Source organism: Malaclemys terrapin, chromosome 10, assembly GCF_027887155.1.
Source record: "Malaclemys terrapin pileata isolate rMalTer1 chromosome 10, rMalTer1.hap1, whole genome shotgun sequence".
In the NCBI taxonomy this organism is placed as follows: domain Eukaryota; kingdom Metazoa; phylum Chordata; order Testudines; family Emydidae; genus Malaclemys; species Malaclemys terrapin.
This window is the reverse complement of record NC_071514.1, coordinates 48095396-48112886: the sequence shown is the minus strand read 5'-3', so window position 1 is coordinate 48112886 and position 17491 is coordinate 48095396. Positions and strand designations below refer to the sequence as shown.

At 48.4% G+C, this 17491-nt stretch overlaps 2 protein-coding genes across 2 annotated transcripts in view; one reads left to right on the top strand and one right to left on the bottom strand.

Annotated features, from left to right (window-relative positions):
* Positions 1–4002, top strand: part of CCDC78 (coiled-coil domain containing 78) — an 87182-nt gene extending 83180 nt beyond the window's left edge. Inside the window, exons 20-21 of the mRNA XM_054041918.1 lie at positions 1471–1571; positions 2278–4002. Coding sequence (XP_053897893.1) covers positions 1471–1571; positions 2278–2404 — 228 coding nt within the window. The 3' untranslated portion in view covers positions 2405–4002. The remainder of the gene's footprint in view (positions 1–1470; positions 1572–2277) is intronic.
* LOC128844307 (adenine nucleotide translocase lysine N-methyltransferase-like) overlaps positions 1–8383 on the bottom strand; it is a 59039-nt gene extending 50656 nt beyond the window's left edge. The window contains exons 1-2 of the mRNA XM_054041922.1: positions 8327–8383; positions 7866–8029 (exon numbers count right to left, since the gene is read on the bottom strand). Of these exons, the coding sequence (XP_053897897.1) occupies positions 7866–8027 (162 nt within the window). The 5' untranslated portion in view covers positions 8028–8029; positions 8327–8383. The remainder of the gene's footprint in view (positions 1–7865; positions 8030–8326) is intronic.
* Between the last annotated feature and the right edge of the window lie 9108 nt (positions 8384–17491).

Here is a 17491-nt window from a genome sequence, read left to right as displayed (position 1 = left end):
TGCTGCTACCTGCTGGAGCTCTTCCATAACATTTCCTATCTGTGCACCAGCAGCAGTGCAGCTCCACTGGGAGATAACACCACTGGCAGTGGACAAGCTGGTAGTTTTACCACCACGTTGTCTAGATTTGCCCTGAGCAGGGTTGGTTGGCATGGCAGTTAAAAACACTAGCACTCCCTTTATTACTACCACTGGCGAATACAAAGAAGGGAAATGTTCAGGAGGAAAGGCTGTCGTAGATACCCCAAGCAGTTTCTGAAACACTGTTGCCTGCAGTACTCTAGCACTTTAATCACTTTCAGTGCTGGGCTAGGGGGGGACAACTGCTGAAAGCATTTGCAGCAGGGCTTCAATTTCCTAGCCTGGATTAGCTATAGACACTGAAGAAAAACATGTTTTCCTATCATTTCGTCTGTCCATACAAGTTAGGAGAAATCACATAACACTGTGGTCACATGATTTTTTTTTTTTTTTAATTCATTTAGACAAGGACTAAAGGAGGGAAGCAGTGTAGCCTAGCAGATAGAGCACTGGACTAAAACCTCAGGAGAGATGCCGGGTTGGCCACTGGCCTGCTGGGTGACCTTGGGGAAGTCATAGCACCACTCTGTGCCTCAGTTTTCCCAGCTGTAAAATGGGGATAATGATATTCCTTTGTAAAATACTTTGAGATCTACTGATGAAAAGCACTAGATAAGAGCCGGAGATTATAATTATAAAGGGAAGATCTCTTTAAAAACTCTTGCCAGGGAAGGGGATGGAGGTCATATACATTCCAATGCTGTACATCTGGAAGCCACACTACCAATCCCCACACCACCCTAGTGGAGAGAGTAGGTTGTGAGGCAGTTGTCTGGGGATAACTGGGGGTGTCTTAGGACTGGATTTAGCACTTTCCTGATAGTCGTGTAACCAGAGGCTTTGATATTAAACAGCACCTCCCCTCCGAGCCCATCTCAATGCACCTGACAGTGTCTCCAAGCTGGCTGCAATGGCAGGATGTCATTGTTTTCAGGGCACTGAACACCTGTAGTTTGGCTCTTTGGGAAGCTCATGTGTCTGAATGTTGTTCTGATTTTCAGTTAATCAGGCATCTTATTTAGCTTAATTCCCAGAAATCTCAGGGCTGGAGGATGAGTGTATGAGAACAGGAGTACTTGTGGCACCTTAGAGACTAACAAATTTATTTGAGCATAAGCTTTCGTGGGCTACAGCCCACTTCACTGTAGCCCACAAAAGCTTATGCTCAAATAAATTTGTTAGTCTCTAAGGTGCCACAAGTACTCCTGTTCTTTTTGCAGCTACAGACTAACTCGGCTCCTACTCTGAAACCTGTCAGAGTGCATGAGAAATTCAGCAGCCTCTGAGTTGATGACCACTTCAGAGGGGAGAGGTAGCACCAGTCCAGTGCCTCCCCCAAAGCACTCCCTTATCACTTCTTGTTCTCTCCTTGTTATTTTTGCCCCCTAGGAAGATCTGGAGAAGGAGAGAAGCCAGCTACTGACTCGGGCAATTGTGGCAGAAGAGCAGGTGCTGGAGCTGCAGGAATATGTAGATAAGCATCTTGCAAGGTGAGATGGGGATCCCTTCATCTGTCCCTTGCTCCATGCACAAGGCTTACTTCCAGGGCTGGTGAATACTGTGATAACTGCTGCCACAGCGCAACCCAGCTAATGTTTGAAAGTGAATCCAGCTTGTGAGCAGCTGGCTGTCTCAGTAACTCAGCACGATCAAGGGAGTTTGCATCTGTCCTTTCCAAGGCATAATATTTCCTTCCTCTGGGCTGCAGCCCACCCTGGGGATGATGAAAGCTGTGTAGGAGGCTAAGGAGGGGGTGAGTGGGGAAGACTGTCTAGAATTCAAAGCCTTTCCATTTTGCAACTCTTAACATGTCGGCTGTCAACCACTGGTTCATCACAGCCACAACAAGGGAGAAAAGCTGCTAGTGCTGCCACCATCAGGAGGCGCTATTACACAGCTTGTACAACTGCAACCAATTGCTCTTAAAAACAGAGGACCAAAGTCATAACTGGTGTAACTCCCAGGCTTGTTGCTGATGGAATCCCTTGGCTGAGTTCCTAGGTATTAGTTCACATGACAGGTTGGGACAAATCTAGCATTACCCTTAGCTGTAGTTTTCCCCCTGTCTGGATAGTGTTTGGGAACTTGACTTCAGTCTCACATTGGCTTTACAATCTCAGTCGTCAGCAGGGTTCTTATGACCGCAGCTGATGCAAGGTTGACATTGCTTTTCTTTGTAACCTATGTTTCTTTCAGGTACAAGCAGGAGATCCTGAGGTTAAGGAAATTTGTAGGGAGCGAGGCACCCAGAGCATTCAGTGCTGGGGCTTCTGATGCTCACTTAATGCAGAGATCCAAAAGGACCATCAGCCATGAACTGTAGCTTTTGCCATGGCCCTGACAAGCAGCAGTCATTAGTTCATCATAGGAAAGACAAGGACATAAAACTGAGTGGCTGCCTGGCTGTAATATTCAGTGCTCTGTCACACCAAGAGATAATCCACTCCAGCGAGCGCTCTTCATACTGGGGCCCTCTTACTAGAGGACTAGGACTTGCTGAGAAGGAAATCAGCAGTATACATTTGACCCTACAGAGGTAAATAAATTTACTAAAAACAGATCAAAACTCAGTGTTTTGTTCCCCCTTTATCTTGTTTTGTGAGGTTTCCCACCCTCCAGCAGGCCATAAAGATTTCCCTTTCATTGCAGAAGTGCTCAGTAGCCGCAGAGCACCACTGCTGGTACCTCAGGGTGGTGCAGCACCAGAGTGGGTTGAACCATCACCCAAACTTAGTCTACTGCAGAGCTGGTGGACTCAGCTTACTATGCACCTGAATTAACAGGTTCCCTTCACCTTCTGCTAGACAGTTGCCCTTACCATTGTAACAGCTGCAAAGTGCTGTGCTTCACTGGTGCTAACTCCCACCACCTCGCCCCTGTCTGAGCTGGAGAGGAGTAGAAGTAGGTGTCATAACTGTTCATGTGTTCCTTAGGCATTTCAGCCGCCACCTCTGCTAAGGGTCCACTGAGCTGCGGCCTCAGCTCTACCATGTACTGGTCTGTAGTGATGCTGTATCCAAGGCAGGCCCTTTCAAAATTTTCTAAGAAGGTCTCAGTATCATCGCCTGCCTTGTAGGTGGGGAATTTTCTGGGATGGGAAGTGGTACCTGGAGAGGGGTTGTTAGGATTGGCTGTTGTATCCGGCCTAGCCCGTGCTAATTCCAGTTCATGCTTCATCTCTTTTTCTCTCAGCTCCATAGCTCTCTTGTGGGCCTCCTCTTTGGCTTTCTCTTCAGCTTCTTGCTCGAGTTTTTTTAATTGAAGTAGTCTCTGATGTTTTTTTTTCATTTTCTTCTGCTTCTAGTCTGGCCAGTTCTATTTTGTTAGCTACTTCTTTGGTAGTCATTTTCCTGTTTTCTTGTGCTGGGCCACACCCCTCTGCAGTTGACTGAAACTGGGATGTACTCAGCTCAGGCTGCTGCTGAGGTAAGAGACTTTCTAACTAGCTATCCCCGAGTAGAAAGAAAAAAAAAAAAACAATTCAGCTTGTAAATTCCTTTTACCAGCTGTTTGCTCATTGATTGAGCCCTTCTCTTTAACAAAGACCCTTGTTTAAAAAAAACTTAACACCTCTGCCTTCAGGCAAGGAGAGATAAGATATGCATCTACCTTCAGCTCTGCTTTCCAAGCAGCTAGAAAGGAGAAAAAAAAAATTTTACTGGCTGTTGGTTTAAAATGATCCCACCGCTCTGCCACCATGTCAAGGCTGCTTCCCTGCTCTGAACTTTAGGGTACAAATGTGAGGGCCTGCATGAAAACTTCTAAGCTTAACTACCAGCTTAGATCTGGTCCGCTGCCACCATTCCCAAAGCTAATTCCCTTCCCTGGGAAGTCTTGAGAGACCTGTTCAGAAAGATTTGGAAAACCTGGATTGATGTCTGGTCCCTCTCAGTCCCAAGAGCGAACAACTTCCCACACAAAGAGCACAAACAAAAGCCTCCGCTCCCCCTCCCCCCCCAAGATTTGAAAGTATCTTGTCCCCTTATTGGTCCTTTGGGTCAGGTGTCAGCCAGGTTACCTGAGCTTCTTAACCCTTTACAGGTAAAAGAATTTTGGAGTCTCTGGCCAGGAGGGATTTTATAATACTGTACACAGGGGAGCTGTTACCCTTCCCTTTATAGTTATGACAGTAGGGTTCAGGTTAGGATTTGAGCTCAGCTGCTCTTATGGACAGGGCACTGAGGAGACTTTACAGCTCTGCACTCATGGTGAGTTGTTCCATGGAGAAGGACCTGCTGGGTGGTGACTATGTGAGGAGGACCTACAAGGACTTGATGATCAGGGAGAAAGAGAGAGAGCTGGAGAAGCTGCATTACTGAGCCTTCCTCCCAGGGAATTCTGAACACAGTCCAGAATGGCTCTGTCTATGGTGAGGGGCAGGCAGCACCCCAGCCCTGCCAGAAGGATGAACCGAGTCCTGCAGCCTTTTTATTGTTAGAAAATGAATTGCAAATCTATTAAGAAGAGGAAATGAGTTATTTTAAACAAGAATCAAAGATTCAGCTCTTCAGTCTTGTGACAGTTCTTTGGGGATTTCCAGCCCAAGTCCCCAGTTCAAAGGCTGTCCAGGATTCTGGTTCTAGGGAAGCCAGAGCATGTGGGGTAAAGTCTGACAAATCATCACCCCCTCCCTGCTCATCGCAACCCCCTTCTCTCCCATGCTTGCTGGGCTATTCAGCTGAGTAGTCACACTATGGCAGCATTTGCCCTCCAGAGCAGTTCTGAGGGGCTAAAAAAAGCACACACATCTGCAGAGGCTCCAACGCTATTGTCCAGGCTGTAAACCCCAGCTGCAGCTGAGCTTTTGACTCATTCTAGGCATCCCTCAGGTTTGTTCTGCCCTTTTTGCCGTACAGTCTTGATGTTATAGGCCCAGCTTCTGTTTATACCCCCTCCAACACTGGTGGTTGGCATCCAGGTGGGAAAGGGGAAGCGTCCAGCTACCACCCGGGCCTCATCTGGCAGTTCTGCAAGCAGCTTTGTCTCTAGGAGAGGTAGCTAATGGGGAGGAGGAAGGGGAAGCTGTTACTCACAGTCACTGGTATCACAAGGAGGGGAAAAAGTTGTGTGTGTTGTGTTCTAGAGACTTTTTGCAGGTTTGCCATTGGTTAGCAGAGTTGTCATTTTGATTATTAATATTGATATTGAAGTAGCATCCAGTGGCCCCAGTCAGGATCCGGACCCCATTATGGTGAGCATGGTACAAACGCATTTATAGATGAAGCCCCTGCTCTGAAGAACTTACAATCCAGGACATATTCATGGAGCTTGGCTTTATGTTCAAAAATTAATTTGATCTCAACAGTAAACAGTAATGGCCCAGAAGGGGGCTGGCTCCATGGAGATGAGAAGTAAACACCCAAACCAAGCCAAGGACACCAATGCCAGCAAGATCTACAGTACAGATCCGTTTACGTGCGGATGGGGGGAGTCAAGCCATCACAACTGCGTGTTAACGGACTGCGGGTTAAGAGGGCCATGCTGAAATATCTTAAGATATCTATATATACATATGTATAATTATCTAGGATTACATATGTATTCAGTGTCCTAAATACCGAAGGCCTATCTGTTAACGGTGCTTTGCAAGAATATAAATTCAAATGTGTAATCTAATAAAAATATTACTACTACTAAACAGGGGTGAAAGAAACTCAGGACACTTACCGGTACAGGGTGGGGGTGGCTCTGGCCCCCAGAAGGGGCAGGGCTAGGGGTCAGCATCCCCCAGCCAGCCCTTCCAGGCCACCTAGTCCATGCTGCCCGGGGTTCCCATGGTGATTTAAAGGGCGGCGTCCGGAGCCCCAGGCCCTTTTAAATTGCTAACCCCAGGGCAGCTGCTCCCTTTGCCCCCCTGCCCATCGGCAGCCGAGGGGGGGGGCAAAAGGGGCAGGGACCTTAAAGCGCTGCAGGGTCCTTTGCTGCAGCAGCGCTTTAACGTTGCTGCGCCCACCCACCCCCATCGGCGGCCCAGCGCTGCTGCAGCAAAGGACTGTCCTTAAAGCACTGCAGCACTTTAATGTCCCTGCCCTTTTTGCCTCTCCTGTTGGCGGGGGGAGGGGGAGAAGGGGCAGCAACATTAAAGCGTTTAAGGATGGTCCTATGCCGCGGCAGTGCTTTGAGGATCCTTAAAGCACTGCTGCAGCAAAGGACCATCCTTAAAGCGCTACCATGGCAGCGCTTTAACGTTGCTGCCCCTCCCTACCTCCCCCCTGTCGGCGGTAAAGACATACAACACGTTTCCCCTCCGCACTTCTTGTCGATTTCTATGTCAGTGAGTTAGTGAGCAAATCTGTGCCACGTCAGCAGGTAAATAAAACTGGCCCGGCCTGCCGGGGTGCTTACCCTGGCGAGCCGCGTGCCAAACGTTGCCAACCTCTGCTCTAGCTATACATTGACATAACAGGGAGCAGGATGTGGATGCTCTTGGAGTGGGAGATCTACCCTTAACACTATTAACTCTTCAAAATGCAAACCAGCAGCTGTGAATATCAGACACAAGGACTTTTTTCTCGCTTACAATTCTGCCATCTCCTGACCCTAAATCCACCATCTTCCCAGAGCATCCTTTCAGCAACGACATCACATTCTCAACTTGCTTGGCACTTGATGGTACGTATGGCACCTAGTTTAGAGAAATATAAGCCCCAGTCAAACACAAGTTACCTTTCTGGTGTTCCAGTTGTGTCAGAGTACTGCAGGATGCAGTAACGCATCCTACAAAGCATGGTGTTTTGGGACATGTAGTTCCACACTTGTGCAGGCTGCACATTCATTACAAACAAGGCCCAATCCTGCAAATGGATTTGTACAGCCAAATGCTTGTTATAGCCCAGAGCTCAACTCACTTCACTAGATTTCCACATGGGCACAAGGGTTTGCCTGTATGGATTTGACTGCAAGATCAGGGCCATAAAGTGAAGTCAAGGATAGCCACTTTGGTCACCTACACACTAGGTCTATCTGAATAGGAGGAAACAGCACTAAACAGTCAGGAGACTCCCAGCTGAAGAAAGCAAACGGGACTGAGACCTAGAGGAACTAGCCTCAGCCACTATGCTAAGCACAACTGGAAATTGAGCCAGATCCACAACTGGTGGAAGTGACTTAAATGAAGCTGCACCCACTTACCCAAGCGGGAGGTTGGCTCCTAACTAGGTCTCATCAAAACACAGCTGGAGTACTAAAAATGAAACCTATCATAGAGATCTTTTCACTTGCAAACAAAACAGTTTTACAAATATTAATCATGTCAGCTATGTTTCAGGTGCAGAGTTTGTAAAGTGGTTTGGGAGCCTTTGGAATTAAACATCTTAAAACAAGAGATATTGGCAAGGTTGCTAAGAACAAAAAATGTGACAAAATAATTCTCATGTGGTTTTATTTCCCATAGCAAATGCCTCAAATATCCTTGTGCCAGCAGGCCAGAGTTCACAAGTGACCCTATAACCGAAGAAGTGAGGTTTTTATCCACGAAAGCTTATGCCCAAATAAATCTGTTAGTCTTTAAAGTGCCACCAGACTCCTTGTTGTTTTTGTAGATACAGACTAACACGGCTACCCTGATACCTATAACCAGTGGGTACGTGACAGAACAGAAACGCCATAGTAAAGAAATGTTTCATGCATCTTCCAGGGTGCCTTTATAAACCACATTGGGGGAATAAAATCATGTTATATAAAAAGCTTGGTAATATTCATTCCCCTCCAAATATATACTTAATGCGGCCTCTTCTCTTAAACCAGAACAAATCCCCATTAAAAAGCCCTGGCGAATGATCTACCTGTAACTTTAAAGGCACTCTGCAGAAGCCAGGCATGAGAACTCCTGCCCACATAACATAGGCAGCAAAACCTGTGCCTGCTGCAAGCTGCACGAGGCCCCAGCCACCAATAGTCTTCCCTTGAAACTCCATTGCCAGCTCTTCTATGTCATCAGGATCCATAGCTGTAAAAACACCAGGATCGGAAGGAGATTTATTCGTTAACCAGCTAATCATACCTGGCACGTATTCAGCATGCTGTATTTGTATTTACAGCACTGCACACACAGGGCGACAAAAAACCCACTGTATTCTTGCACGCCCTTCCCCCATGTACCCTCCCACGGCCCGTTTCCCCCACCTGACGGGCAGGGGAGAGGTTAGGCTCGAGGGCGCAGCCCCTTTAAATCAGGCGTCCCTACACAAAACTCATCAGGAACTACCCGTATGCGTCCCATAATGCACCACGCATACTACCGTACCGAGACATACATACTGTCTTGGCACGCACGCCTCTCCGGTGATGAACAGGAGGTGGTGCTCCGCTCGTGAACACAGGTAACTGAAAAGGTGGTCCGTGCGGAAAACACGTCCCTAGCAACATGAGTTCCGCTGCTGGGACCTAGACAGCCGTTAACCCTCCCGCTCTTCCCAAACACTACACCCAGTTCCCCCACCTCGACACCCACCAAAGGAGGTGCCACAGACTTAGAGGTTCGGAACATAACTCTCGGCAGTACCGGGGTTGAATGAGAGGTACTGGGGAAGGTTATGATGGAGGGTACTGGGGTTGAATGGGAGGTACTGGGGTTGGATGGGGCGGGTACTGGGGAAGGTCATGACGGGGGGGGTACCATGGTTGGACGGGGGGTACTGGGGAAAGTTATGATGGCGGGTACCAGGGTTGGATGGGGCGGTACTGGAGAAAGTTATGATAGGGGATACCGGGGTTCAGTGGAGGGGGGTGTACTGGGGAAGGTTATGATAGGGGAACCAGGGTTGGGTGGCGGGGGGGGGGGGGGCTGTACTGGGGAACGTTACGACGGACGCGGGGGTGGGGGGTTACCAGGGTTGGATGTGAGGGGGGTGTACTCGGGAAGGTTATGACTGGGGGTACTGGGGTTGGATGAGAGGGTGCTAGGGAAGGTTATGACGGGTTGCACTGTATTGGATGGGGGGTACTAGGGAAGGTTATGAGGGTGCATACCGGGGTTGGATGAGGGACAATGGGGAAGTTTATGATGGGGGGGGTACCGTGGTTGGATGGGGGTCACTGGGTAAAGTTATAACGGTTGTTATCGAGATCTGATGGGGGGTACCGGGGTTAGATATGGGGGTACTGTAGAAGGTTATGATGGGGGTACCGCAGTTGGAGGGTGGTACCGGGGAAGGTTATGACAGTGGGCACCAGGTTAGGAACGGGAGTGCTGGGGAAGGTTATAAGGGTTGGTACTGGGTATAGATTCGGGGGTGTACTGGGGAAGGTAATAATGGGGAGTACCGGGGTTGGATGGGGGGCTACCAGGGAAGCTTTTGACAGTTGGTACCGGGGTTGAATGGGGGGGTTCTGGGGAAGGATATCACGGGGTGAACTGCGGTAGGACGCGGTGCACTGGGAAGGTTATGACGCTGGGTACTGGAGAAGGTTATGACGGGGGGTACTGGGGTTGGATGGGGAGAATACTGTGGTTAGAATGGGGGTTCTGGGGAAGGTTATGATGGGGGGTACCAGGGTTGGATGGGGGTGGTGTACTGGGGAAGGTTATGACGGAGGGCCCGGGCTTGGATGCGCGGTGCTGGGGGAGATTATGATGGGGTGTACTGGGATTGGATGGGGAGAGTACTGAGGAAACTTATGAATGGGGTACCAGGGTTCGATGGGGGGGTACTGGGGAAGGCCATGATGGGGGGTACCACGGTTGGATGGGGTTGGAACTGGGGAGGTTATGACGGGGGGGTACTGGGGTAGGATGGGGTGTACTGAGGAAGGTTATGACGGGGGGTATTGGAGAAGGTTATGATGAGGGGTACCGGGGTTGGATTGGGGGGTGTACTGGGGAAGATTATGAGAGGGGGACCAGGTTGGATGAGGGTTGGTGTACTGGGGAAGCTTATGACGGAGGGGCGGGGGTACCCGGGTTGGATGTGGCTGTACTCCGGAAGGTTATGACGCGGGGTACCAGGTTTGGATGGGGAGAGTACTGGTGTTGGAATGGGGTTTCTGGGGAAGGTTATGATGGAGGGTACCGAGGTTAGATGGGGTGGGAACTGGGGAAGCTTATGATGGGGTGTACTGGAGTTGGATGTGGCTGTACTCCAGAAGGTTATGACGGGGGGTACCGGGGTAGGATGGGGTGGGGACTGGGGTACCGGGGTTGCATGGAGGGTACTGTGGAAGGCTATGACGGGGTGTGCTGGAGTTGGATGGGGGTTGTTGGAAAGGTTATGATGGGGCGTACCAAGGTTGGAGTGGGGGTACTGGGGAAGGTTATGATGTGGGGTGCTGGGTTGGATAGGGTGGGTACTAGGGAAGGTTATGGGGTGGGGGTATTGGGGTAGGATGGGGTATACTGGGGAAGGTTATGACAGGTGGTACTGGAGAAGGTTATGATGGGGCGTTCCAGGGTAGGATGGGGTGTACTGAAGAAGGTTATAATAGGGGGTACTGGATAAGGTTATAATGGTGCGTACCAGGTTTGGATGGGGTGGATACTGGGGAAGGTTATGGGGTGGGGGTATTGGGGTAGGATGGGGTATACTGGGGAAGATTATGACAGGTGGTACTGGAGAAGGTTTTGACGGGGGGTTGGATGTGGCGGTACTCGCGGGGGTACAAGGGTTAGAGTGGGTGAGTACTGGGAAAGGTTATGAATGGGGTACTGGGGTTGGATGGGGAGGTAGTGGGGAAGGTTATGATGCCGGGTACCAGGGTTGGATGGGGGTGTGTGTACTGGGGAAGGTTATGATGGGGGGGCTGGGTTTGGATGGGGGGTACCCGGGGAGGTTATGACGGGGTGTACCAGGGTTGGATGGGAGGGTATTGGGGAAGGTTATGGCAGTTGGTACTGGCTTTTAATGGGGGGTACTGAGGAATATTATGACAGGGGGTACTGGGGTTGGATGGAGAGTGTTATGATGGGGATACCGGGATTGGACGGGGGGTACTGGGGAAGGTTATGATGGGCTATGCTGGGGTTGGATGCGGCTGTTCTCCACAAGGTTATGATGCGTGGTACCAGGGTTTGATGGGGAGAATACTGGGGAAGGTTATGAATGGGGTACATGTTATGATATGGAATTGGGGGGTACTGGAGAAGATTATGATGGTTTGTACCGGGGTTGGATGTGGCTGTACTCCAGAAGGTTATGATGCGGGTTACCGGGGTTCGATGGGGAGAGTACTGGGGAAGGTTATGAATAGGGTGTTGGGGTTGAATGGGGGGGGTACTGGGAAAGGTTATTACTGGGGGTGCTGGGGTTGGATTCGGGGTAGTGGGGAAGGTTATGATGGGAGGTATTGGGGTTGGATGGGGAGAATCCTGGGGAAGGTTATGAGGGGAGTACCAGGGTTGAATGGGGGCATACTGGGGAAGGTTATAACGGGAGGTACCAGGGTTGGATGGGGGTCGTTGGAAAGGTTATGACGGGGCGTACCAAGGTTGGAGCGCTGGTACTAGGGAAGATTATGATGCGGACCTACCGGGTAGGATGGGGTATACTGAGGAAGGTTGTGATGGGAGGTACTGGAGAAGGTTATAATGGGGGGTACCGGGATTGGATTGGGGCATGTAGTAGGGATGGTTATGATGGGGGGGTACCAGGGTTGAATGGGGGTTACTGGGGAAGGCCAACTTGGGTTGGATGGGATGGGAACTGGGGATGGTTATGACGGGGGGTACTGGGGTTGGATGGGGAGAGAACTGGGGAATGTTATGATATGGAAACCGGGATTGGATGGGGGGTACTGGGGAAGGCCAACTTGGGTTGGATGGGGTGGGAACTGGGGATGGTTATGACGGGGGGTTCTGGAGAAGGTTATGACAGGGGGACCAGGCTTGGATGGCGGGGGGGGGGGAGGGGTGTTCTGGGGAAGGTTATGACTGGGAGTACCAGGTTTGGATGGGAAGAGTACTGGGGAGGTTATGAATGGGGCACCTGGGTTGGATGGGAGGATACTGAGGAAGGTTATGATGGGGGGTACTAGGGTTGGATGGGGAGAGAACTGGGGGAATGTTATGATGGGGATACGGGGATTGGATGGGGGGTACTGGGGAAGGTTATGACGGGGGTTACCGGGGTTCAATGGGGTGGTACTAGGGAAGGTTATGAGGGGAGATACGGAGTTGGATGGGCGATACTGGGGAAGGCTATGACGGGGCGGTACAGGGATATGACGGGGTGTACTGTGAAAGGTTATGACTGGGGGTACTGGAGAAGGTTATGATGGGGGGTACCGGGGTTGGATGGAGGGTGTTCTGGGGAAGGTTATGACAGGGGGTACTGGGTTTGAATGGGGTGAGTACTGGGGAAGGTTATGAAGGGAGTACCAGGATTGGATGGGGGTCGTTGGAAAGGTTATGACGGGATGTACTGAGGTTGGAGGGGGGTAATGGGGAAGGTTATGATGAGGGGTACTGGAGAAGGTTATAACGGGGAGTACCGGGGTTGGTTTGGGGGTTGTTCTGGGGAAGGTTATGACTGGGGGTACCGGGTTTGGACGGGGCGAGTACTGGGGAAGGTTATGACGGGGCGTACCGAGGTTGGAGAGGGGGTACTGGAGAAGGTTATAACGGGGGAGTACCGGGGTTAGATTGGGGGGTGTACTGGGGATCGCTATGATTGGGGGTACCGGGTTGGATGCGGGGTACTGGAGAATCTTATGAAGGGGGGTACTGGGGTTGGATGGGGAGGTACTAGGGAAGGCTATGACAGGGTGGTACCGGGGTAGGATGGGGGTGTACTGTGGAAGGTTATGATAGGGGGTACTGGAGAAGGTTTTTGGGGGTATCGGGGTTGGATGGGGAGCATACTGGGGTTGGAATGGGGGTTCTGGGAAAGGTTATGATGGGGGTACTGGGGTTGGATGGGGTGGGTACTGGGGAAGGTTATGTTGGGGGGTTACCAGGGTAGGACAGGGTATACTGGGGAAGGTTATGATAGAGGGTATCTCGGTTGGATGGGGAGAGTACTGGGGAAGGTTATGACGGGTTACCAGGATTGGATTGGGGAGGTACCAGGGAAGGTTATAATGGGAGTACCAGGGTTGGATGTGGTGTACTGGGCATGATTATGATGGGGAGTAGCGGGGTTGGATGGGGCGGGTACTGGGTTAAGTTATGACGGGGGGGGTGTCGGGTTTACACAGGGCGAACTGGTGAAAGTTGTGACGGGGGGTACTGGAAAAGGTGATTACGGGGGGTAACGGGGTTGGATTGGGAGAGTATTGGGTTAAGTTAGGATGGGGGATACTGGGGAAGGTTAAAATGGGGGTTCTGGGATTTGATGGGGGGCACTGGGGAAGGTTCTGATGGGCAACAGAGTGGGAGCTACCCAGTTTATTGCACCCAATGCAGCCTGTATGATTACCTTCCCTATGGGCTGGTGGTGTATGTATGCATTCGGTGCAAGTAGCTCCAGGCCCTCAGAGACCGTGTGGCTGAGCTGTAGGAGCTAAGGGAGACAGAGAGGTACATAGATGAGACTTTCCAGGACACGGTAGAACAGTCCCACCCCTGGTCTGACAGCATCTGTGCTGTTGAGGAGGATGAAAGCCTCAGGGAAGGAGAACATCCAACTGGAGCAGAGGGAAACAATCCATAGTTGGGATCCTCTTCCCAGATGATGATGTGATATCCTCTCGCACTGAGGATACTTCTCCGGGGGAGGGAACTCCAGTTATTAGGAAGAGACAGGTATTAGTCAGGTATGGGCGATTTGATCATTAGAAACATAGATAGTTTGGTTTGCGATGATCGGGAGAACTGCATGGTGACTTGCCTGCCTGGTTCAAAGGTTGTGGATCTCTTGAAACATCTAGATAGGCTTATGTGTAGTGCTGTGGAGGAGCTGGTGCTTGTGGTACATGTAGGTACCAAAGACATGGAGAAGGATATGAGAGAGGTCCTGGAGGCCAAATTTAGGGTGCTAGGTAAGAGATTTAAGTCCAGGACCTCCATGGTAGCATTCTCTGAAATGCTTCCAGTTCCATGCGCAGGGCCAGTTAGACAGGCAGAACTGCAGGGTCTCCATGCATGGATGAGACGATGGTGTAGGGAGGAGGGGTTTAGATTTATTAGGAACTGGGGAAGCTTTTGAGAGAGGGGGAGCCTATACAGGAAAGATGGGCTCCACCTAAACCAAAATGGAACCAGATTGCTGGCGCTTAAAATTAAAAAGGTCGTAGAACATTTTTTAAACTAAGGGCTGGGGGAAAGCTGACAGGTGCGGAGGAGCATGTGATTCGGACATCCCTTAGGAGAGGCTCTATAAATGGAGATTCCCTATGTCCTAATAAGGAGGAGAGGATGGAAAATGATAAAATACAGGGAGGATCTGATGAGAAACAATCAAATGAAAAAAAGTCCCATTCAATTATGTCATGCAATAGGGGACAGCCAAAAAATGACAAGTTTTTAAAATGCTTATATACCAATGCTAGAAGTCTAAATAATAAGATGGGTGAACTAGAGTGCCTAGTATTAAATGAGAATATTGATATAATAGGCATCACAGAAACCTGGTGGAATGAGGATAATCAATGGGACACAGTAATACTAGGGTACAAAATATATCGGAAGGACAGAACAGGTCGTGCTGGTGGGGGAGTGGCGCTATATGTGAAAGAAATCATAGAATCAAATGAAGTAAAAATCTTAAATGAAGTAAATTGTACTATAGAATCTCTATGGATAGTAATTCCATGCTTGAAAAATAAGAATATAGCAGTAGGGCTATATTACAGACCACCTGTCCAGGATGGTGTTAGTGAATCTGAAATGCTCAGGGAGATTAGAGAGGCTATTAAAATAAAAAACTCAATAATAATAATGGGGGATTTCAACTATCCCCATATTGACTGGGTACATATCACCTCAGGAAGGGATGCTGAGATAAAGTTTCTTGACACCTTAAATGACTGCTTCTTGGAGCAGCTGGTCCTGGAACCCACAAGAGGAGAGGCAATTCTTGATTTAGTCCTAAGTGGAGCACAGGATCAGGTCCAAGAGGTGAATATAGCTGGACCACTTGGTAATAGTGACCATAATATAATTAAATTTAACATCCCTGTGGCAGGGAAAACCCCACAGCAGCCCAGTACTGTAGCATTTAATTTCAGAAAGGGGAACTACTTTAAAATGAGAAGGTTAGTGAAACAGAAATTAAAAGATACAGTACCAAAAGTAAAATCCCTGCAAGCTGCGTGGAAACTTTTAAAAAACACCATAATAGAGACTCAACTTAAATGTATACCCCCAATTTAAAAAACATAGTAAGAGAACCAAAAAAGAGCCACCGTGGTTAAACAACAAAGTAAAAGAAGCAGTGAGAGGCAAAAAGGCATCCTTTAAAAAGTGGAAGATAAATCCTAATGAGGAAAATAGAAAAGAGCATAAACTCTGGCAAATGAAGTGTGAAAATATAATTAGAAAGACCAAAAAAGAATTTGAAGAACAGCTAGCCAAAGAGTCCAAAAGTAATAGCAAATTTTTTTTAAATACATCAAAAGCAGAAAGCCTGCTAAACCACCAGTGGGGGCCACTGGACGATCGAGATGCTAAAGGAGCACTCAAAGACGATAAGGCCATTGCGGAGAAACTAAATTAATTCTTTGCATCGGTTTTCACTGTTGAGGATGTGAGGAAGATTCCCAAACCTGGGCCATTTTTTTTTGGGTGACAGATCTGAGGAACTGTCCCAAATTGAGGTGTCATTAGAAGAGGTTTTGAAACAAATTGATAAACTAAACAGTAATAAGTCACCAGGCCCAGATGGTATTCCCCCAAGAATTCTGAAGGAACTCAAATGTGAAATTGCAGAACTACTAACAGTAGATTGTAACCTATCATTTAAATCAGCTTCTGTACCAAATGACTGGAGGATAGCTAATGTGATGCCAATTTTTAAAAAGGGCTCCAGAGGTGACCCTGGCAACTACAGGCCGGTAAGCCTCACTTCAGTACCAGGCAATCGGTTGAAACTATCGTAAAGAACAAAATTGTCAGACACATAGATGAACATAATTTGTTGGGAAATAGTAAACATGGTTTTTGTAAAGGGAAATCATGCGTCACCAATCTACTAGAATTCTTTGAGGGGGTCAACAAGCATGCGGACAAAGGAGATCCAGTAGATATAGTGTATTTAGATTTTCAGAAAGCCTTTGACAAGGTCCCTCACCAAAGGCTCTTAAGCAAAATAAGCAGTCATGGGATAAGAGGGAAGGTTCTTTCATGGATTGGTAACTGGTTAAAAGATAGTAAACAAAGGGTAGAAATAAATGGTCAGTTTTCAGAATGGAGAGAGGTAAATAGAGGTGTCCCCCAGGGATCTGTACTGGGCCCAGTCCTATTTAACATATTCATAAACGATCTGGAAAAAGGGGTAAACAGTGAGGTGGCAAAATTTGCAGATGATACAAAACTACTCAAGATAGTTAAGTCCCAGGCAGACTGTGAAGATCTACAAAAGGATCTCACAAAACTGGGTGACTGGGCAACAAAATGACAGATGAAATTTAATGTTGATAAATGCAAAGTAATGCACATTGGAAAACGTAATCCTAACTACACATATACAATGATGGGGTCTAAACTAGCTGTTACTACTCAAGAAAGAGATCTTGAAGTCATTGTGAATAGTTCTCTGAAATCATCCACTCAATGTGTAGCGACAGTCAAAAAAGTGAACAGAATGTTGGGAATCGTCAAGAAAGGGATAGATAATAAGACAGAAAATATCATATTGTCTCTATATAAATCTATGGTACGCCCACACCTCGAATACTATGTGCAGATATGGTCGCCCCATCTCAAAAAAGATATATTGGAATTGGAAAAGGTTCAGAAAAGGGCAACAAAAATGATTAGGGGTATAGAACGGCTTCCGTATGAGGAGAGATTAATAAGACTGGGACTTTTCAGCTTGGAAAAGAGGTGCCTAAGGGGGGATATGATAGAAGTCTATAAAATCATGAGTGGTATAGAGAAAGTAAATAAGGAAGTGTTATTTACTCCTACTCATAATACAAGAACAAGGGGCCACCAAATGAAATTCATAGGTAGCAGGTTTAAAACAAACACAAGAAAGTATTTTTTCACGCAACACACTGACAACCTCTGGACTCCTTGCCAGAGGGTGTTGTGAAGGCCAATACTATAACAGGGTTCAAAAGGGAGCTAGATACACCTCTACCCCGATATAACGTGACCTGATATAACACGAGTTCGGCTATAACGTGGTAAAGCAGCGCTCCGGTGGATCAAAGCAAGTTCGATATAACGTGGTTTCACCTATAACGTGGTAAGATTTCTTGGCTCCCGAGGACAGCGTTATATCAGGGTAGAGGTGTAGATTCATGGAAGATAGGTCCATCAATGGCTATTAGCTAGGATGGGCAGGAATGGTGTCCCTAGCCTCTGTTTGCCAGA